Genomic DNA, 16,083 nt, shown 5'->3' on the forward strand with positions numbered 1-16,083 from the left:
TTCAGCCTGGCTGTTCCCTGGGGCAAGTGAGCTGGGGAGGAGGGAGTGGCCGCCCCTCATTAAGCAGAAACTGTGAGCTGAAAGGGAGAGGGGCCAAGGGGTGAGGGTGAAGGGGCCCCACCGGCCAGAGCAGGTGCCCACAGTCAGCCCCTGCTGGGCCCAGGACTGTCACGGAGCCTGGAACCGAGCTGAAGGTAGGGGGACGGGGCTGCCCACTGGCTCCCCAGCCACTGCCTCTCACCCAACTGAGTCAGCCTAATGGTTTTTACAACCCTCCCTGGGCACAATTATTGTACTGGTGGCATGACCGGGCCTCCTAATGGGTGTTTATTCTGTTGGCACGAGCACCCCCTGCCTGAGGGCTGGCCTCCCTACCTGTGCACTCCCCCCGGGTATACTCATGTGAACACTCACACCCACACATGCATACAATCATGGATACCCACATACACACCCAGAGAAACTTTCTCACACACACTTGTCCTCAGGGACGCATACACCCTCATACGCAGAGGGATTCACAGACCCAAACCCAAGAGACAAGCTCACACCAGGGAGCCACACTTACCAACACGTGCATGCTCATGCACATAGCTTCTCTCTCTCTCCCAGCAAAACCCAGATATATACATAAACATATGTGCAACATGAGCACACACCCAAACACTCACCAACCTCACCCGTCTTTCTTTTCTCCTGGGTTTGCCCCAGTAGGGATGAGGCAGACTCAGGAGAAGAGCATTCCATTGTTTCCCATAATTCCCTCTCCAAAGCTGGCACCAGAGACCTCAGAGTAGTGAGCTCCCTTTCCACAGAGGGGTCCAAATACAGACCTGAAGACCCAGTGGGGAGTGGTCCAACTGCAGATGGGGGACAGGCCGGAGGCCTCTAGCACCTACCAGGCCTCCTTTTATGACTCCTCTTGACAATCCTATGGAGGGGCTGCAAGGGATGGTGGTAGGATAAAGGCAGATTCTAGGTGAAAATATCTGTAGTCACAGCTCCTGCCCTGCCCTTCCCCACCACTGAAGAGTGCCGAGCGTGGACTGGGGGCTGAGGAGGACAACAAGCCCCAGAGTGGGGGCAGTTCTGTGCCCAGAGGGCAAAGGAGTTTTCTGGAGCCCAGACACAGAGCCGGGTCTGGCTGCCTGACCCCAGCCTGAGTTCTCCTCTTGCTCTGCTCCGGCAGACAGCACCCGACGGCTGGAAGAATTCTGTCCGCCACAACCTCTCTCTCAACAAGTGCTTCGAGAAGGTGGAGAACAAATCAGGAAGTTCCTCTCGCAAGGGCTGTCTGTGGGCCCTCAATCCAGCCAAGATCGACAAGATGCAGGAGGAGCTACAGAAGTGGAAGAGGAAAGACCCCATTGCTGTGCGCAAAAGCATGGCCAAGCCAGGTGAGGCTGATGGGCCATGCAAGGGGGGTGGAGCCCTGGGTACCCACGAGCCAAAAAAGAGAGAGAAAAGCTGAGCAAGGAGAGTTGATGAGTAAGATTTCAAGGCTTGGGGGGGGTTATGGGAAAGGGAGGTTTCATGGTGTCCTTCTCTCTTGGGCCTTTTCAGAAGAGCTGGACAGCCTCATTGGAGACAAGAGGGAGAAGCTGAGCTCCTCACTGCTGGGCTGCCCACCCCCTGGGCTGGCAGGCTCTGGCCCCATCCGGCCCCTGGGACCTCCAGTTGGGCTCTCCCAGCCGCTGCACTCAATCCACCCAGCTCCAGGCCCCATTCCTGGCAAGAACCCCCTGCAGGACCTACTTGGGGGGCATGCACCCTCCTGCTATGGGCAGACATATTCGCACCTCTCACCGGGCCTGGCCCCTCCTGGACCTCCGCAGCCATTGTTCCCGCAACCAGAGGGACACCTTGAGCTGCGGGCCCAGCCAGATGCCCCCCAGGACTCGCCTCTGCCAGCCCACACCCCACCCAGCCACAGTGCCAAGCTGCTGGCTGAGCCTTCCCCAGCCAGGACCATGCCTGACACCCTGCTGCCAGATGGAGACCTTGGGACTGACTTGGATGCCATCAACCCCTCTCTCACCGACTTTGACTTCCAGGGTAAGCTGAGCTTGGGAAAGGGGAGGTGGGACAGGACTGGAGAGGTATATCTGGCAGCGTGGCCCATCCCCTCCAAGTCTCCAGGCTACAGCCTGCTAGCTGCCAAGTTTCTGGTTAACTAAAGCAGAGAAGGCCCAAGCTGGCAGGGGTTGTCAAGAGGCAAAGAGAAATGTCCTTGCCCCCATCTCCCTCCTTCTGGTACCCCTGAACATGTTCCATCGGACCCTATCATCAAACCACTCTGAACTCTAGGTAGGCTGGAAAGGGCCCACTGTTCCATTCCATACTTACTTGGTTGTGAGTGACTGATAGTCTGAACATTCCCAGAAGTGGCTGCATTTTCTCAGAGTCCATCTTTTAATGCAAAGGGAGAGAAAGCTTCTCCCTTGAAGAATGTAAGGTCTCAGAACTAGGCAGGTCCTGGAGAGATTTAGGGATAGGAGTCTGGGGACAGGTTCCATCTGTTCCATTCCATCTGGCCTGCTCCATCTCTGCATGAGAGATGCCAAGCCACCCATTCCCATTTAAATTCCAGTGCACCCCAGGCCCTGGTACCAGCCACAGGAGGTTTGGAGGAAGGTGCAGACCCAGGCCTCAGACCCTCTGTATGAACCAGGGTAGGAGACATCCACAAGCTGGCGGAGGCAGCCGACTCTCAGAGAACTCCCAGTCTGATGGGGAGATAGCCCAGGTCTTGGGAAGCTATTGCTGGAAACATGCAGCTAGCTCCTCACTCCCATCCAGAAGTGGGGAGCAGGCTCAACAGCCTCAGAGGAAGCTATAGACATATGGGCATGGTAAACACATACTTGAGCCCCTACTAACTATCAGGCATCCTGTGAGTCGCTTTACATGTACTCTCTCATATGGGCCTATAGGACAGGAGGGATTATTAAACCCATTTCACAGAAACACAGGGGTTAAGTAACTTATTCTAGGGCACTTAGCTAGAAAGAAGGGGAGTTAGGATTGAAACCCAGGCAGCCAAGTTCAGTCCAGGGTTTAGTCTGCTCCCTTTGTCCAGACCCTGCAGCCTGATACAAGAGCCAGGAGTGCCAGGCTCTGGCCTGCCGTGATGCAGGACATACAACACAAAGAGGGGATCAGGTGGCAGCCCTATTTGCTCCCTGGGGTCAGTGTATTCTGGCTCTGCTCCTGTCCCTTGGGCCCTGCAGTAGAGAAATCCCATGGAACTGAGCCCGACCACCTCATTGGGTCCAGCAGTGCATTTTGGGAAGATCCTTGGTCTGGGCTGCAGACCCACCCTCCTGGGGAGCCTGGGCAGGAGCCAAGTGAAGAGCTCCTGGGGCTCCCTCCCCAGGCTAACCACAGGGTGCACAGCATCTGCATCAACCCTTCCAATAGGCGCTCTCAAATCCTTGACTCTCTCCATCTCCTGAAAAACCAGCCACAGAGATCACCTGGGTTATAGCTTTCAGACCATCCTACACGGGAGGAGGAATTAGAGAGGTTTGGCAACTGCCTGGGATCACAGCTCGTGCCAAGGGTCTGACCCCATCAATGTTACCCCAGTGCTGCTCTCGTGAGCAGCTGGAGCCATGGGGTGGGGGGCAGCCATGGTTCCTTTTCTCCCTCCCAGTGATGCCTGTTCTCCCCACCACTTAGGAAACCTGTGGGAACAGCTGAAGGATGACAGCCTGGCCCTCGACCCCTTGGTACTGGTGACCTCATCCCCAACGTCATCTTCAATGCCACCACCCCCACCACCAGCCCTCTGCTTCCCCCCTGGATCCTGTCTGACAGAGACAGGCAGTGGGGCAGGCGATATGGCACCACCAGGCAGCGGGGGCTCCGGAGCACTGGGTGACCTGCACCTCACCACCCTCTACTCGGCCTTCATGGAGCTGGAGCCCACGCCCCCCACAGCCTCTGCTGGCCCCTCCGTGTACCTCAGCCCCAGCTCCAAGCCTGTGGCCCTAGCATGAGCTATGCCTGCAGCAGTCCGGCCTTTGCCTGGCCTGGAAGTCCCAGCTGGTCGCCCACGTCGGGCTCACCTTAAAGGTCAAAGAAGGAAAACACTCCCTGTCCCCTATGCCACTAAGCCAACTTGTCAGCTGGCACCTGGAGGGGTAGAGGACACCGCCAAGGATGCTGCCCCTCACACATTCCTGCCATCTTGCAGGCCAGCTCCTCACTGAGAGCCACCGAAAAGAGCAAGTGTCTGAGCAAGAAGAAAACACACTCTCCTTTGCTCACACTTATCCACACTTAAGCCCTCATGAACACGTGCACGCACACACACACACACACAGTTATTCAGGCAGACACCCATCCACATACCTTATATCCCGAGGAATCAGAACTACATCACTAAGAGCTGGATTTCATTTCTGGGGCAGCTGAGAGCTGAGGGCTTTGGTTACCGAAAGCTCAGGGCCCCCATACCAGGTCCAGGGTCACCCTGGAACCCTATTCTGATGTCCATGTTCTCTGCAGCCCTCGCCCCCTCCACGGCATGATCTTTCCCAGAAGTCCCCTGTATTTATTCTCCCATCTTCCTCCCAGCAGCCCATCCAGGAGAAGGAGATATGGAGCCTCTCCCCTAAGTTGTCCGTGGGCCCCCCAGGGGGCTGCTAGTTAGCGGCACCTGCTCTGCCAGGCTCTACCCATCCTCAAACATACATTCTATCTGGCCTCCCCCAGGGTGACACACAGGAGGGGCAACATCCACCCCAGGACCAAACTGAGCCCAAGTCTGACACAAAGTGTTTGGAAAAGCCTTGCCCTCGGAAACTTGAAAGTGTCCTTTTCCAGCCCTGGGTACAGGAAGGGCCCCTCTGGGTCACTACCGTCTCACTCCTTCCCTATAAGAATTTCATGTAGTTTAGGTCCCAGCTTACTAATTACTTCTGTCTCAGGCAGCCTGGGCATTCAGGGAAGAGAAGCCTGGCACAGGCTGGTGGGGGAGCACCCAGGCCCCCTTTCTTCGATTGCTTGGCAGAGCCAGGATGCCCCCAGAGCTAGTGGGTGTGGCTCAGTTGCCCACCATGCCCTACCTGAGAGCCCAACTCCCACCAAGTGGGAGCCTCAGCCTACCCTGGGTCTGGGGGTGACAAGAGCCCCCAGAGGTTGGCCCAGGCTCAGATGAGGCACAAGGAGATCCCTCAATGGCCTGTCACTGTCACCTGTCCTGGAACAATAAAACAAGTGCTACCAAGACTTCCTTTCTGGACCTCCCTTCCCCGGGCAGAAAGGTCAAGCCACACTGACTATAGATGCCTTGGGCCTGTAATTTCACCTCACCTAGAAGTGTAAGGTTTCCATATCCAAAGAGTGAGGCATTTAGGACTTCCTGACCAGCCCAGGGAGGATGAGAGGGCAGGTGGGTGGGGCCTCTTCCCAGAACTTCCACAGGAATGTGAGGAAGCAGCTGTCCTACCCAGAGAAGGGAGAGGATGCTCTCCCTACACACTCCTTCCTTCTGAGATCCACCCTTTCCCTCCTTGACCCCTCATCTCCTCACACAAAAGGAGTCACTTCCTGTCTAAGCTGCACCTTCTTGCCCCCCATCTTTCCCTAGCTGAGGCTCTGGGTTCCACAGGTGACGTGAATGGAGCATAACCTGATGCTGTGTGCACTGCTGGCCCTGGAGGGTGGTTTCTGGAGGGTCAGGGGCCCACTTGGTCCCACTTCAGACTCACCTCCCAGGTACCACCTCCAGGCAGGCTGCTGTCACCAAAGGACAGCCTGAGAGGCAGCCCAACACTCTGCCTAAACAGGGACAGGCAGATGTAGGAGCCAAAATCACACACATGAACCTCAAGTCTTGGAAGAGCCACAGGTGGGGCCTCTGCTTAGAAAGTTCCTCCAGTGGCCAGACCTAGGGGCTGGCTAACACATCTATCTGCCCCAAAGGACAGCTCTGCTGAAGATCCCATAACTGAACCCAGCCTACATCAGAACCCTTCCTCCCAGAGCTCTAAGGCTGGATCCAGGGCTAGAAGGATAGGGTGGAGTCAGCAGTAGGGGAAGGCATGGCCAGCCAGAGCACCCAAGAGAAAGACCCACCTGCCCCAGCCCAGCCCTGGCTGTACAGGAAGGAAGCAAAGGCAGTCAAGCCCCCAGGTGATGTTGCCCCCCAGCTCTGACCAACCCCAGGCCTGTGTCTTGATGCCCAAGCCCCCAAGGACAGGGCAAGTGTTTCACAGAACTTTACTAGGGTCCACGTCCTTGCCTCAGACCCTCAGACTCTGGGGGCTCAGACTAGGCAGTGGGCAGAGGACATCTCCAGAGGCCCTCAGTCAGACTTCTGTCCCATGGGCCCATTCAGCACAACGACAACCAAGCTGGCCCCCATGCAAGTAAGATAGGTGGCAAGCACTCAGGACTCTGGGTCTCATGTTTGTTTGTTTGTAACCAGACTGGTCCTTAGATTTAAAACTGTGGAAGCAACTTAGCCCCACATTCCTGCTGATATGCTGCCCCCTGCTGGCCATCCCATACCAAGTGTTCAGCCACCATCTTAGTGTGAGCAACAGTTTGAATGGATCCTGGGTCGGGAACTCCCCTATTTTGGGGAAATTAACCTTTTTGTTCAGGGGCTCTAAACCTGAGAGTTATAAAACTGGTTAGAATTCATAGGTCCACGAACTTGGATAAAGAAATTACACTTCATTTTCATTCATCTCTACCTCAAATTCAGCATTTCCCTTGATTATGAAATGTAAGCAACAAATCACAATAGCTTTAGCAGAATCTGTGCCTTTGTCATTAGGGAGAGAAATCACAGATTAGAGATCACAGATGTTTTCATATTACATTACAGAAACTGCAGAATAGATATAGATAACTCTGTCTATAGGATTACAATATATTTTATGTACATAAAAACCTTATTGTCCATAGGCTTCAGCAGACGATAGCAAAGTGGTCCATGACACACAAAACATAAAGGCCCCTAGTTGCCAGGTGGTGGGGAAGTAGAGGCTGGCTGTTAGGGGAGGGGCTGGGCTAGGGAGGAAGGCACTGGGGGCTTGAGACAATAGCACTTTGCCAACTAGAAGGGAAGCATCTCAATAATATCCAACAGGTTAAGCATTCCCAATATGCATCCTGCAGGCCAGCCCAGGTGGGCATGCGCAGCGCATCTCCCTGTAGTAGTTGAATTTTCCTGCTCAGCCCAGTGGTGGGGTCTTTATGACACCTGTGAGGAGTCAAAGCAAAAATATCTGGCCGACTTCAGAGACAGAATCTGAGGTCCAGATCTGGCAAGGTCGAGATGGACCTTCAAGGTCAATAGCTCATCATCATCAGAGCCAGGACTAGCCCCACCCCATCCTGTCTTCCTCCTCCTTCTACTGCCCAGGGATCCTCTAGGTTCCTAGGGAAAGTGCTAGGAACCAAACGCAGCAAGTTGTACCATTAGCAGCAGGACCGGTACTAGAGGCATGAAAACTTACAAGGAGGCAGGGGGCCAAGTCTTTTCCCAGCCGGGCCTCCTCCAGGTCCAAGGGAGACAGGCCTCTCTGGGTGAGTGCCAACCTAGTATCTGCCCCAGGGATGAGGACCTCAGAACAGGGACGTCCCTCCCTGTCTGAAGGTGGAAATGCAGCAGGCCCAATCCAGAATCTCAATCCGATTCAAGTTAGCAGGGACAGTGAAGACTGTTATGAGGGTGGTAGAAGGTGCTCTTCCTGACAACTAGGTAGGCCTAAAAGTCCCTCTTGCTCGCTATGCCTTCTCTGTAGACTTGTAAACCCATAAACAACATCTCCAACTGCAAATACTTGTATACCTACACAGTCTCATCGGCAAACCAACCCCCCGCTCCCACCCCATGCCCCTTCCTCACCTTCCTGACAACTAACACTTCCTGACCACTTGCTTCTTGCTGAAATTCTTCCTTCCCTTAGCTTCTAAGATAGTCTGCTCCCACCTCCCTGGCTGCTCCTCCCGTCTCCATCACTAGTTCTCTCCCTCTGCCATGCTCTCAAACACTTGCTGGCCTTCCCTAGGGTTACACACTCATTCAGTGACCCTGAAGTGAGTGGTGTGGACTATCAGCATTGAGTGCTCCATTAACTGGAAGACATTTGGCATTCCTGCCTCCTGCTCCCTAGACACTAGTAGTGCCAGTTGGGGACCCCATAACAGCCACCATCACAGCTTCAGCAATCACCTTTGTGGTCAATGACCTCCAAGGATCACCATCTCCAGCCTTCATCCCCCTCCTGGTCTCAATGCCTGAATTTCCTGTCTCCCCCTGATCACCTCCTTCAGGACATATGCACCACACCACAGCAGGTCCCAGCCTGAGCTCATCATCTCCCGCTAGCCCCCACTCTGATCCAACTTGGGTTCCGAAGCCCGGTGACAGCACATCTATCCACCCCAACACTCAGGCCACAAACCAGGGATTCAGCCTTGATTCCTCCCGGTCCCCAACCCCCTTATCCAATCAGCCAAGCCTGGAGATTTTGCCTCTTAAAAATTTCAACTTCATCTATTTCTCCCCATTTCCATGGATATTGACCTAATTCATTTTCCCTTCACCTCTCACTCAAATTCCTACAACACTCTCCTCAGTGCCCCTCTGCTTCTAGTATGTTAGAGCATGGACTCTGGAGTCAGACTGCTTAGATTTGAATCCTGACACTGCCACTTAATAGCTGTGCAACGTTGGCAGGACAAGTTAACCTCTCTGGGCCTGCAATTTCTGTAAAATGAGCATAATAGTGCCTTCCTCAGAAATGATTGTGAACATTCTAAGGTAACACACGTAAAGCACCCAGCCCCGGGCCTGGCAATCAATACACGTTGGCTATTACTAGTCTCACTCTTTCCAATCCACCCTTCAATCAGCAGCCAGAGAGAATCTGATCAGGTCATTCCTGCCTAATCCTCCGTCTTCCTCAGAAGCTCCAACAGCTCAACTACAAGGCTCCACAGATTTGCTTTCCTTTCACAGTGTAAATATTCAATTTCTTGAATACATCTGATGAATCTCACCTCCAAACTTTTGCTTTATGCTGTTTCCCATGCCTAAACACTCGCTCCCCCATCTCTTCCCGTCAGTCGACCTGAGTTCTCAAGATCCTGCTACAACGCTGCCTCCTCCAAGAATCCTCCCAGAACCCTCTAAGCAGGAAGACTCACTCCCCTGCATGCCCAGCCCCTTATTCAGGGACAGGTATTTGTTCCCTGTGTCTCACTCATTCTAGAATTCCCAGAGTTCAGCCCAGGTCCTGGCCTCCAGCAAGGTCTCTGCAGGACCCAGCTGAATCCAGCACTTCTAGGCCTGAGGGTTAATTTAATTTCTCGGTCCAGAGAGGGCGGGCACCAGGCACATTCAAATTAGGGCCTGGATCAGTAGGGTGTGAGCTATCCACCTATCTCAGTTCTTGAATTTCCTCCACTAAGGGACTTAAGACCTCATCTGGGTCTGGGGTAGGGCTGGAGGTGTGTGTGGGGGGGTGTTATATGCTTGCTGGCCAGGCCAGGGGGCTCCCCAAGGCAGCTGAGGGCAAGGAGATGGCTCTAGGCTTACCTAAAGTCCTGTCCACCTTCTCTCCCTGAGGAGGACTTCTCTCTAAAAACACAACCTAGTGGCCTCTGGGGGTCAGGGAAGGCGAGGTAGAGAACAAGGGCGTCTCCTCTACACCTTCCCTCCCGCCCTAGAGTTGAAAGCCTGTGTCCCAGCCTCTGTTCTGCCAGCTGGCTACAACTTTGGGCCAAAGCTTCCCCTCTCAGGACCTGGGTCTCCTTCTTTATCAAAAGAAAAACCTTTTCCAGCTGCAACATGTACTAAATGCTGACTCTAGATGCTGAGTGCAGAGTCAGGGTGCAAAGGATTAGCGGACAGGAGGACTTAGGTGTCACATTATCGCCTGCCCCCCTCCCTCCCACACACACATGCTGGCCCAGAACCAGAGAACAGAAAAGGAGAAAGAGTTTATTGAAAACTATATACAGTTGGTCCAGCCCCACCTTAGGCTGCAATCTGGGCCAGTCCCTCTCACACCTCAAGCAGCATCTGAGCCCCAGATGGTAGAGGCTGGGGCCAGGGCCCAGACTCCCTTGGGAAGCTTGGCAGCCAGACCCCACTTTGGATCTTTATCTGTGAATTTAAAACTCTAAACAGCCTGTTGGTGGTGGGCAGGGGACAGGGAATGGGATCCTCCCTGCCCAGACCTAGTCAAAGCTGGATAGGGGAACATTATTCTAAAACTTGGGCCCAAGAGGCCCAGCTAGGATGGCCTAAAGTCCTGGCTGCTCCTCTCACAGGAGGCATTCCTGGACATGGAGACAAACAGCCCCCCTACCACCCTACCCCACGTGCCAGGTCCCATGGGCTTCACAGACTTGGTCTGGGGACATCAGGCACCCTCCCTCCCGACACTGACTCAGGGTCCAGGGCTCCTGGAGCATTCCTCAGGCAGGGACTGAGACTCCTGGGGTTGAGAGGTGAGTGTTGGGGAGGTCATGGCTGAGGGCCCAGAACCCTCCGGTGGCAGGGGTGGTTTGGGGGGTCAAGGCGTCCCACTGTAGGAATAGTCTGCTTTGTTGTGCATCACCAGCCGGTCATCCACGAAGTAGAAGCTGTCAGACTGTGTTTCGTAAGGGTGATGGATCATCTCGTTGACTGCAAGAGAGGCCCAGCCAGTTGGGGTAAAGGTCAGAAGCCTGAGCCAGGTCACTACAGGGGCTTCAGGACTGGGGGACCCAGACAAGCTGAACAACCTCAAGTTCCCCCAGTCTCTCTGAGCCTCAGTTTCCCCATAAGTGACACAGGAATGGTGGCCAGAGACAAAAGAGACCCAGAGTGGGAAGAAAGGGGATCAGACCCACAGGTACTCCCTCCCCACAACTTGGTCTCTAGTAGGAGATCCCCTCCCCCACCTCCCATGAGGCCCTGCCCACGCACTCAGCTCCTCAGAGAGAGGGGGGAAGTCATAGATGTGCTCGCAGGTGTTCTTGCTGCTGGGGATGCAGAAGCCAAAGTGGAAGTCAAAGCTTTTGAGTAGCTGGTTTCGAAAGTAGTGCCTCTCTATCATGCGGAAGTTGTTGACGGGCTTGTCTCCCACTGTGAACTCCACCCTGAGCAAGAGAAGGGGGTGGGGCTGAGCTAAGCCTTGAAGTCAGTCAGCCAAGCTCAAGACAAACTGCCCCAAAGAGAAGCTCAGTAAGAACTCAGGAGGGGCTCAATCTCACCCTCACCCTCACCCTCACCCTCACCTCCAGCCCTCACCCTCAGCCCGCAGCAGTAGCCCGGTGACTCACGTGGCTCCCACCTGCCTCAGGCGGAGGAAGGCAGGCGTGAACTGGTAGCGGACAAAACGCCCAGCATTTGGGTCCAGGTCCCGCCGGTTGATGGGCAACCGCTCTGTAATGCACCCCAGCCAGGGCTCAGTGGGCTTCTGGCTGGGACCCATGCCCACCCAGGGTTCCACCCCAGGGTCCCCATCTGTCTGAATTTTTAAACACTCCCCAGGAGATTTTGATGCACATGGAGGGTTCAGACCATTGGCCAAATGAATGGTCAGCCAGTCACCAATTTCAACTGAAATTCCCAGGGCCACAGGGAGCACAGAGGCCTGGGGCCTCTGGGACTGCAGTTCCCAGGGAGGCCTGCAGAGGGCAAGTTCGCAGGCATTGAAGGTAGGACTGTCCTCCCAAGATGTCCAACCCTAGAAACAGATGGGAAGGAGGCGGCCCAGCCCCAGGTAGAGGCCCCCTGCCTGGTGACACCTGGGAATGCTAGGGTCCAAGCCCCACCTCTGCTCTGGCTCTTCTGCAGCCTGAGGAGTCCCTGGGCAGCCCAATTCACAGCTCTCGCCCACCTCCCTCTGTCAATGGCCCACCCAGCCCACTCACCCGAGGCTGGAGGCTTCTTGATTTCAAAGAGGACAGTGCCTGAATCCATGTCCCGAATCTTGAACCTGACGAAGTCAATCTTGTAGATATTCTCCTCAGGGGAGCACAGGTAGTCTAGGGGAGACAGGTGGCTGAGCAAGGAAGGGGCCCACCCAGAAGCCCCTGCTGCCATCCCAGCTTTTGCGGAACCCTGGACTAGCTACCACTTTCTCTGATCCTCTAAGGTCACTGCCTTCCAGCAAGAAAGAACTGAGCCCCTGCCCTGGGGGAGCCCCCACAGTGTGGGGGAGACATAGCTCTGCCACTGGGATCCAATGGGGGATAAACAGCTCCATCCCAGTGGCCTCTGGGGTCAGGGAGGGGGAGGGCAGAGAAAGGTGGAGGACAAAGCCACCTCCCCGACATTTTCCCTCCCACCCTGGAGTTGAGGGCCCTTATTCCAGCCTTTGCTTTGCCAAGGCTAGCTCAGTGACTTTGAGCCAAACAGACCTCCAATCTGATGGGGAGCCCCAACATGAGATGGGAGATACAGCCCTGCCTTTGGGAACTTCGTTCCAAAGGGAGTGACACAGCTCTGCCTTGGGAGAGACACAGTCCTTCTCTGGAGAATACCCTACCCTCATCCCACAGCTGCCCCTGGCGCTATATCTAGGTGTCAGGCAAGGACTGTCCCTGACCTGGGTACTCTGGGGCAGGCGAACAATCCCTTCCCTGTTCCCACTCGGCCCCTCCCCTCCCCATAAGCAGCTTATACAAGCCCAGTTCCCTTAAGCAGCTTAGCCAAAGCTCTGCTGACTCAAGCCCGGAACCTAGAATATGGGGGGAGAGAGGGCCACTTTTGCTCCCATTCCCTGTTGATCTCCAAATGGGAGGAAGTCTTAGTGAATGGAGGGAACCCTCTCAATGGTCATCTACCCAGTCTTGACTCTGAACCACCCCTCAAAGAGAAGAGTACGGGCAAAGCCAGGAAGAGGGTGTGGCAGGTGCACACGGTGTACATTGGGGTAAAGGGAGTCCTCAGGTGCAAAAGAGGAACCAGGAACAGCGGCAGCCCCGCCTGAGGAAGCTCAGGAATACCAAGGCCTGGTCCAACCCTCAGTGCTCTTGCAGCAGCAACTGCAAGTGATCAGGGAGGCCCTGGCAACAAATAGGAAGGAGCAGAGAGGCAAAGTGGGGGCTCTGGTGCTATCAGCCTGCAAAGCATCACATCCTCCCTATAGAGGCCCGGAAATCACCCTCCAGGCCCCTGGGCCACCTCCATTTCCCCTGGGGCAGGAAGAGGAAGTGAATATAAAATCACTCTCTCTTCCCCAAGCCTGGGGCAGCTCCTTCCAGGAAGCCCTCCTGGTAGCCACCTGGCACCTTGGGGCCCAGCAGGGACTACACAGGGCTTAGGGAGGGGCCTGAGCCCTAGCCTGTCCACCACAGCCCACGGTGGCGAGAGACAAGGCGGAGGAATGGAAGTCAGCAGCCCCTACCTCACCCTCTACACCCCTTATTTTCACAGAAAATAAGCACTAGTCCAAAGATGTAGAAAACAGGCACAGGGCAGAGGGAGAGGAGGTAACAGAATTGGGAGGAGGATCCTCACTGCCCAACTCCCAGCTCTCAGTAAAGCCCTCTCTTCTTCCCCCATTCTCCAACTTTTGGAGTCTCTCTGGTTTGTAAACAACTTTTTGCAGTCTGACCTCAGTCTTTTCTATTGCAAACTCAACCTATCAACCTCTCTGACTTTAGAGGAAGTGAGGAACAAGGGCTAGGGGATGCCCATGGCTCAGGACACCACAGCCACTCCCTCTCTTCTGCCAGGAAAGCAAGGGACCTGGGACCCAGGGGCAGGCGAGACAAGGGGCAGAGTGGCAGAGGGTTCAGAACACAACTGCTCCCTTCCCCTCAGCCACAAATAGCTTCCTAAGCTGGATTCAGGGCCCAGTAATCCAGGAGTAGCAAACCTCAGATCTGTGTGATTAAGGTCAGAAGAGACCAGAGGGTGCCAGGGCGGAGGGCCTGGAACCCTGTTCTCAACTTCTACAGAGGAAAGAGCTCCCATGACACTCCTTCTTCTACACATCCTCCACAGGTGCCCCACCTCTAAGGGCTATGAATTTCCTCCAAATTAGCAGACACATGGTGGTTCATGGGTTGGAAGCCCCCATAGTTGCAAATAATCTAAAGTTACCTGCCTGACCTCCGGACATCCTATAAGTTCTGCCCCAGAGCTAACCTGAATCCTAAATAAATCCTGCTGTTGCCAATCACAGCCCAGTTGGCGCAAACATCAGAGTGGTCCAGGCCCCCTCCCTCTACCAACGCCTGCTTAGGCAAGGCAGCTCAGTTGTCTACGAGCTCAGCCAAGAATGGCTGTTGCCTGGCTCAGAGAGGAGGGAGAAGTTGGTCCGCCAGGGACCCAGCTGCACAGGCCTAGACCTGCCATCATGGTCCCCTCCACAGCTTTGTCTGGCAGCCCTGGGCTCTGGTACTCCTGCAGCTCCAGAGCTCAAGTCCACTCCAGCACCTGCGCCCAACCCCAAAGACAGGCCCCAAGAGCTGCTCCCACAGAGGGAGCCAGGGCAGCGTTACTGATGAATGAGGCCGAGGTACAGGGCCACTGCCTCTCCAAAGCCTCCTGTTTTTTGAGGCTCAGCCACTGCCTCTGCCGCGAGCTTCTTAGCGCTGTTCCCTGCCTGTGGTGACCTTCCCCCCACCCCTGCCCTGAATGCCTAGTTGTCTGCCTCAGGGCAGCAGCCATGAGCAGTCCTGTGGGGCCCTCAGCACTATTGACAAAAGAGCCCTATTTACAGAGCAGCACAGCATGCCAGGCAGTGTGCAAAATCAGAGAATTTATTTTCACAGTAGCCCTGAGGTAGGTGTCATTATCCCCATTTTACAGATGAACATGCTCAGAGAATGAAATTACTTGCCCAAGGTCACAGACCCAACTACATGGCAAAGCTGGGACTCCAACCCAGGCAGTCCAACTCAGAAACTCAACCAGTAGAGACTAGCCTTCCCAGGAGAGGGCAGGCCCCAGTCCAGGCTAAGGGGGGCATTAACCCACTCCCTTGAGAGAGCCCAGGGCCAACTCACTGAAGCTTTCTGCTCAGGTCCTTTCCTGGGAAGGGGATGGCCTCAGATTTCCTGGGGAATCCAGGATGAGGGCATTAAGGTCAGGGAGATCCGAGGGTCTTAATGCCACCTAAGGAACTCAGCCTCGACTTAGCCTCCAGGGTGGGGACCAAGGACAGAGTGCACTCAGTCCCCCTCCTCATTATTGCAGAGAAAGTCCTCAAAGGGCTCTGAAGATTCCATGGGAAGGGGTCACAGTTGCAGCTGCTACCCCACCTCCACCGTGGGAAAGCGAGATGAACTCCTCAAAAAGGAAGGAGTGGAGTGGAAATAAATCTTTAAAAGGGAGAGGAGGGGGGCACAGGGAGATCAAGAGAAAAGGGAACATGGAAGGCTTGGAAGCAGAAGAGTAGGGAACACAGGCAAGGGGGACCTGAGTGGGGGATGGGAGGTGGGGGGGAGGGCGGGAAAAGGGGCGGGGGCCGGGGCTCCGCGTGCCTCGAAGGCCCCCTCCCGCGCTCTCCCTCCCGCCCTCAGGCGGCGCTTCCTCGCTGGTGCTCACCGCCGGTGATCCGCTGCAGCCCCAGCACGTCCTCCGGCCCGATCGGCTGCTTCCTCTGCAGCGGCCCCGGCCTGGGCCCCGGGCCTGCCTCCGGCTCCGACTCGGACCCGGATTCGGATTCCACCTGAGGCTGCGGCTCCAGCTTGGGCTCCACGCTCGGGCCCGAAGCCCCTGGGGTGGGCTCCGCCCCAGTCCCGGCCCCGCCGCCGCCCTTCTTCACCTTCATGGCCTCGCGGGGCCACGGCTCGCCTGCTGCCGCCGCGGCTGCCTGAGCCGGCTGGAGCCGCGGGAAGGGGGAGCGTCCGCAGCCCCACCCCCGGCCAGGCCCCCAGGTACCGCTCCGCCCCCGGGGTGGGTCCGGCACTGGCCCCGCCCACGCTGCCGAAATGCTATTCGTCCAGGCCAGGGCGAGCCCCTACCCTGGCCCTCGTCCGTTTTTTTTCTGGCAGGTACTTTAGGGGGTCCTGGCTACCTCTTCTCCTTACTCGCTGTGCTCCAGCAAGTCTGCCCGTCTCTCTGCCCCTCGAGCGACTTCCTGCCTCAGGGTCTTTGCCTGGGATGCTCTT

The 16,083-nt window shown here is 55.7% G+C and overlaps 2 protein-coding genes across 20 annotated transcripts in view; one reads left to right on the top strand and one right to left on the bottom strand.

Annotated features, from left to right (window-relative positions):
• Nucleotides 1–5,235, top strand: part of FOXN1 (forkhead box N1) — a 28,247-nt gene extending 23,012 nt beyond the window's left edge. For all 19 annotated transcript variants that reach the window (XM_070562681.1, XM_070562677.1, XM_070562666.1 and 16 more), the window contains exons 7-9: nt 1,190–1,397; nt 1,564–2,055; nt 3,682–5,235. In XM_070562681.1, the coding sequence (XP_070418782.1) occupies nt 1,190–1,397; nt 1,564–2,055; nt 3,682–4,001 (1,020 nt within the window). In that variant the 3' untranslated portion in view covers nt 4,002–5,235. The remainder of the gene's footprint in view (nt 1–1,189; nt 1,398–1,563; nt 2,056–3,681) is intronic.
• Nucleotides 5,236–9,946: 4,711 nt separating this feature from the next.
• UNC119 (unc-119 lipid binding chaperone) lies at nt 9,947–15,859 on the bottom strand. The gene is made up of 5 exons (XM_070562696.1): nt 15,518–15,859; nt 11,890–12,003; nt 11,296–11,398; nt 10,940–11,112; nt 9,947–10,657 (listed from the first exon to the last, which is right to left on the bottom strand). Exons 1-5 carry the CDS (start codon nt 15,741–15,743, stop codon nt 10,545–10,547), a joined length of 729 nt encoding a protein of 242 aa, XP_070418797.1. The 5' UTR covers nt 15,744–15,859; the 3' UTR covers nt 9,947–10,544.
• Nucleotides 15,860–16,083: the final 224 nt, after the last annotated feature.

Source organism: Equus przewalskii, chromosome 10 (genome assembly GCF_037783145.1).
Source record: "Equus przewalskii isolate Varuska chromosome 10, EquPr2, whole genome shotgun sequence".
Taxonomy (NCBI): Eukaryota; Metazoa; Chordata; class Mammalia; order Perissodactyla; family Equidae; genus Equus; species Equus przewalskii.

Coding starts and splice junctions, on each gene's coding strand:
- UNC119 (XM_070562696.1), bottom strand. CDS start 15,743: ATGAAGGTGAAGAAGGGCGGCGGCGGGGCCGGGACTGGGGCGGAGCCC. Junction 12,004..15,517: donor GCTGCAGCGGATCACCGGCG/GTGAGCACCAGC, acceptor TGTCTCCCCTAG/ACTACCTGTGCTCCCCTGAG. Junction 11,399..11,889: donor CAAGAAGCCTCCAGCCTCGG/GTGAGTGGGCTG, acceptor GGTGCATTACAG/AGCGGTTGCCCATCAACCGG.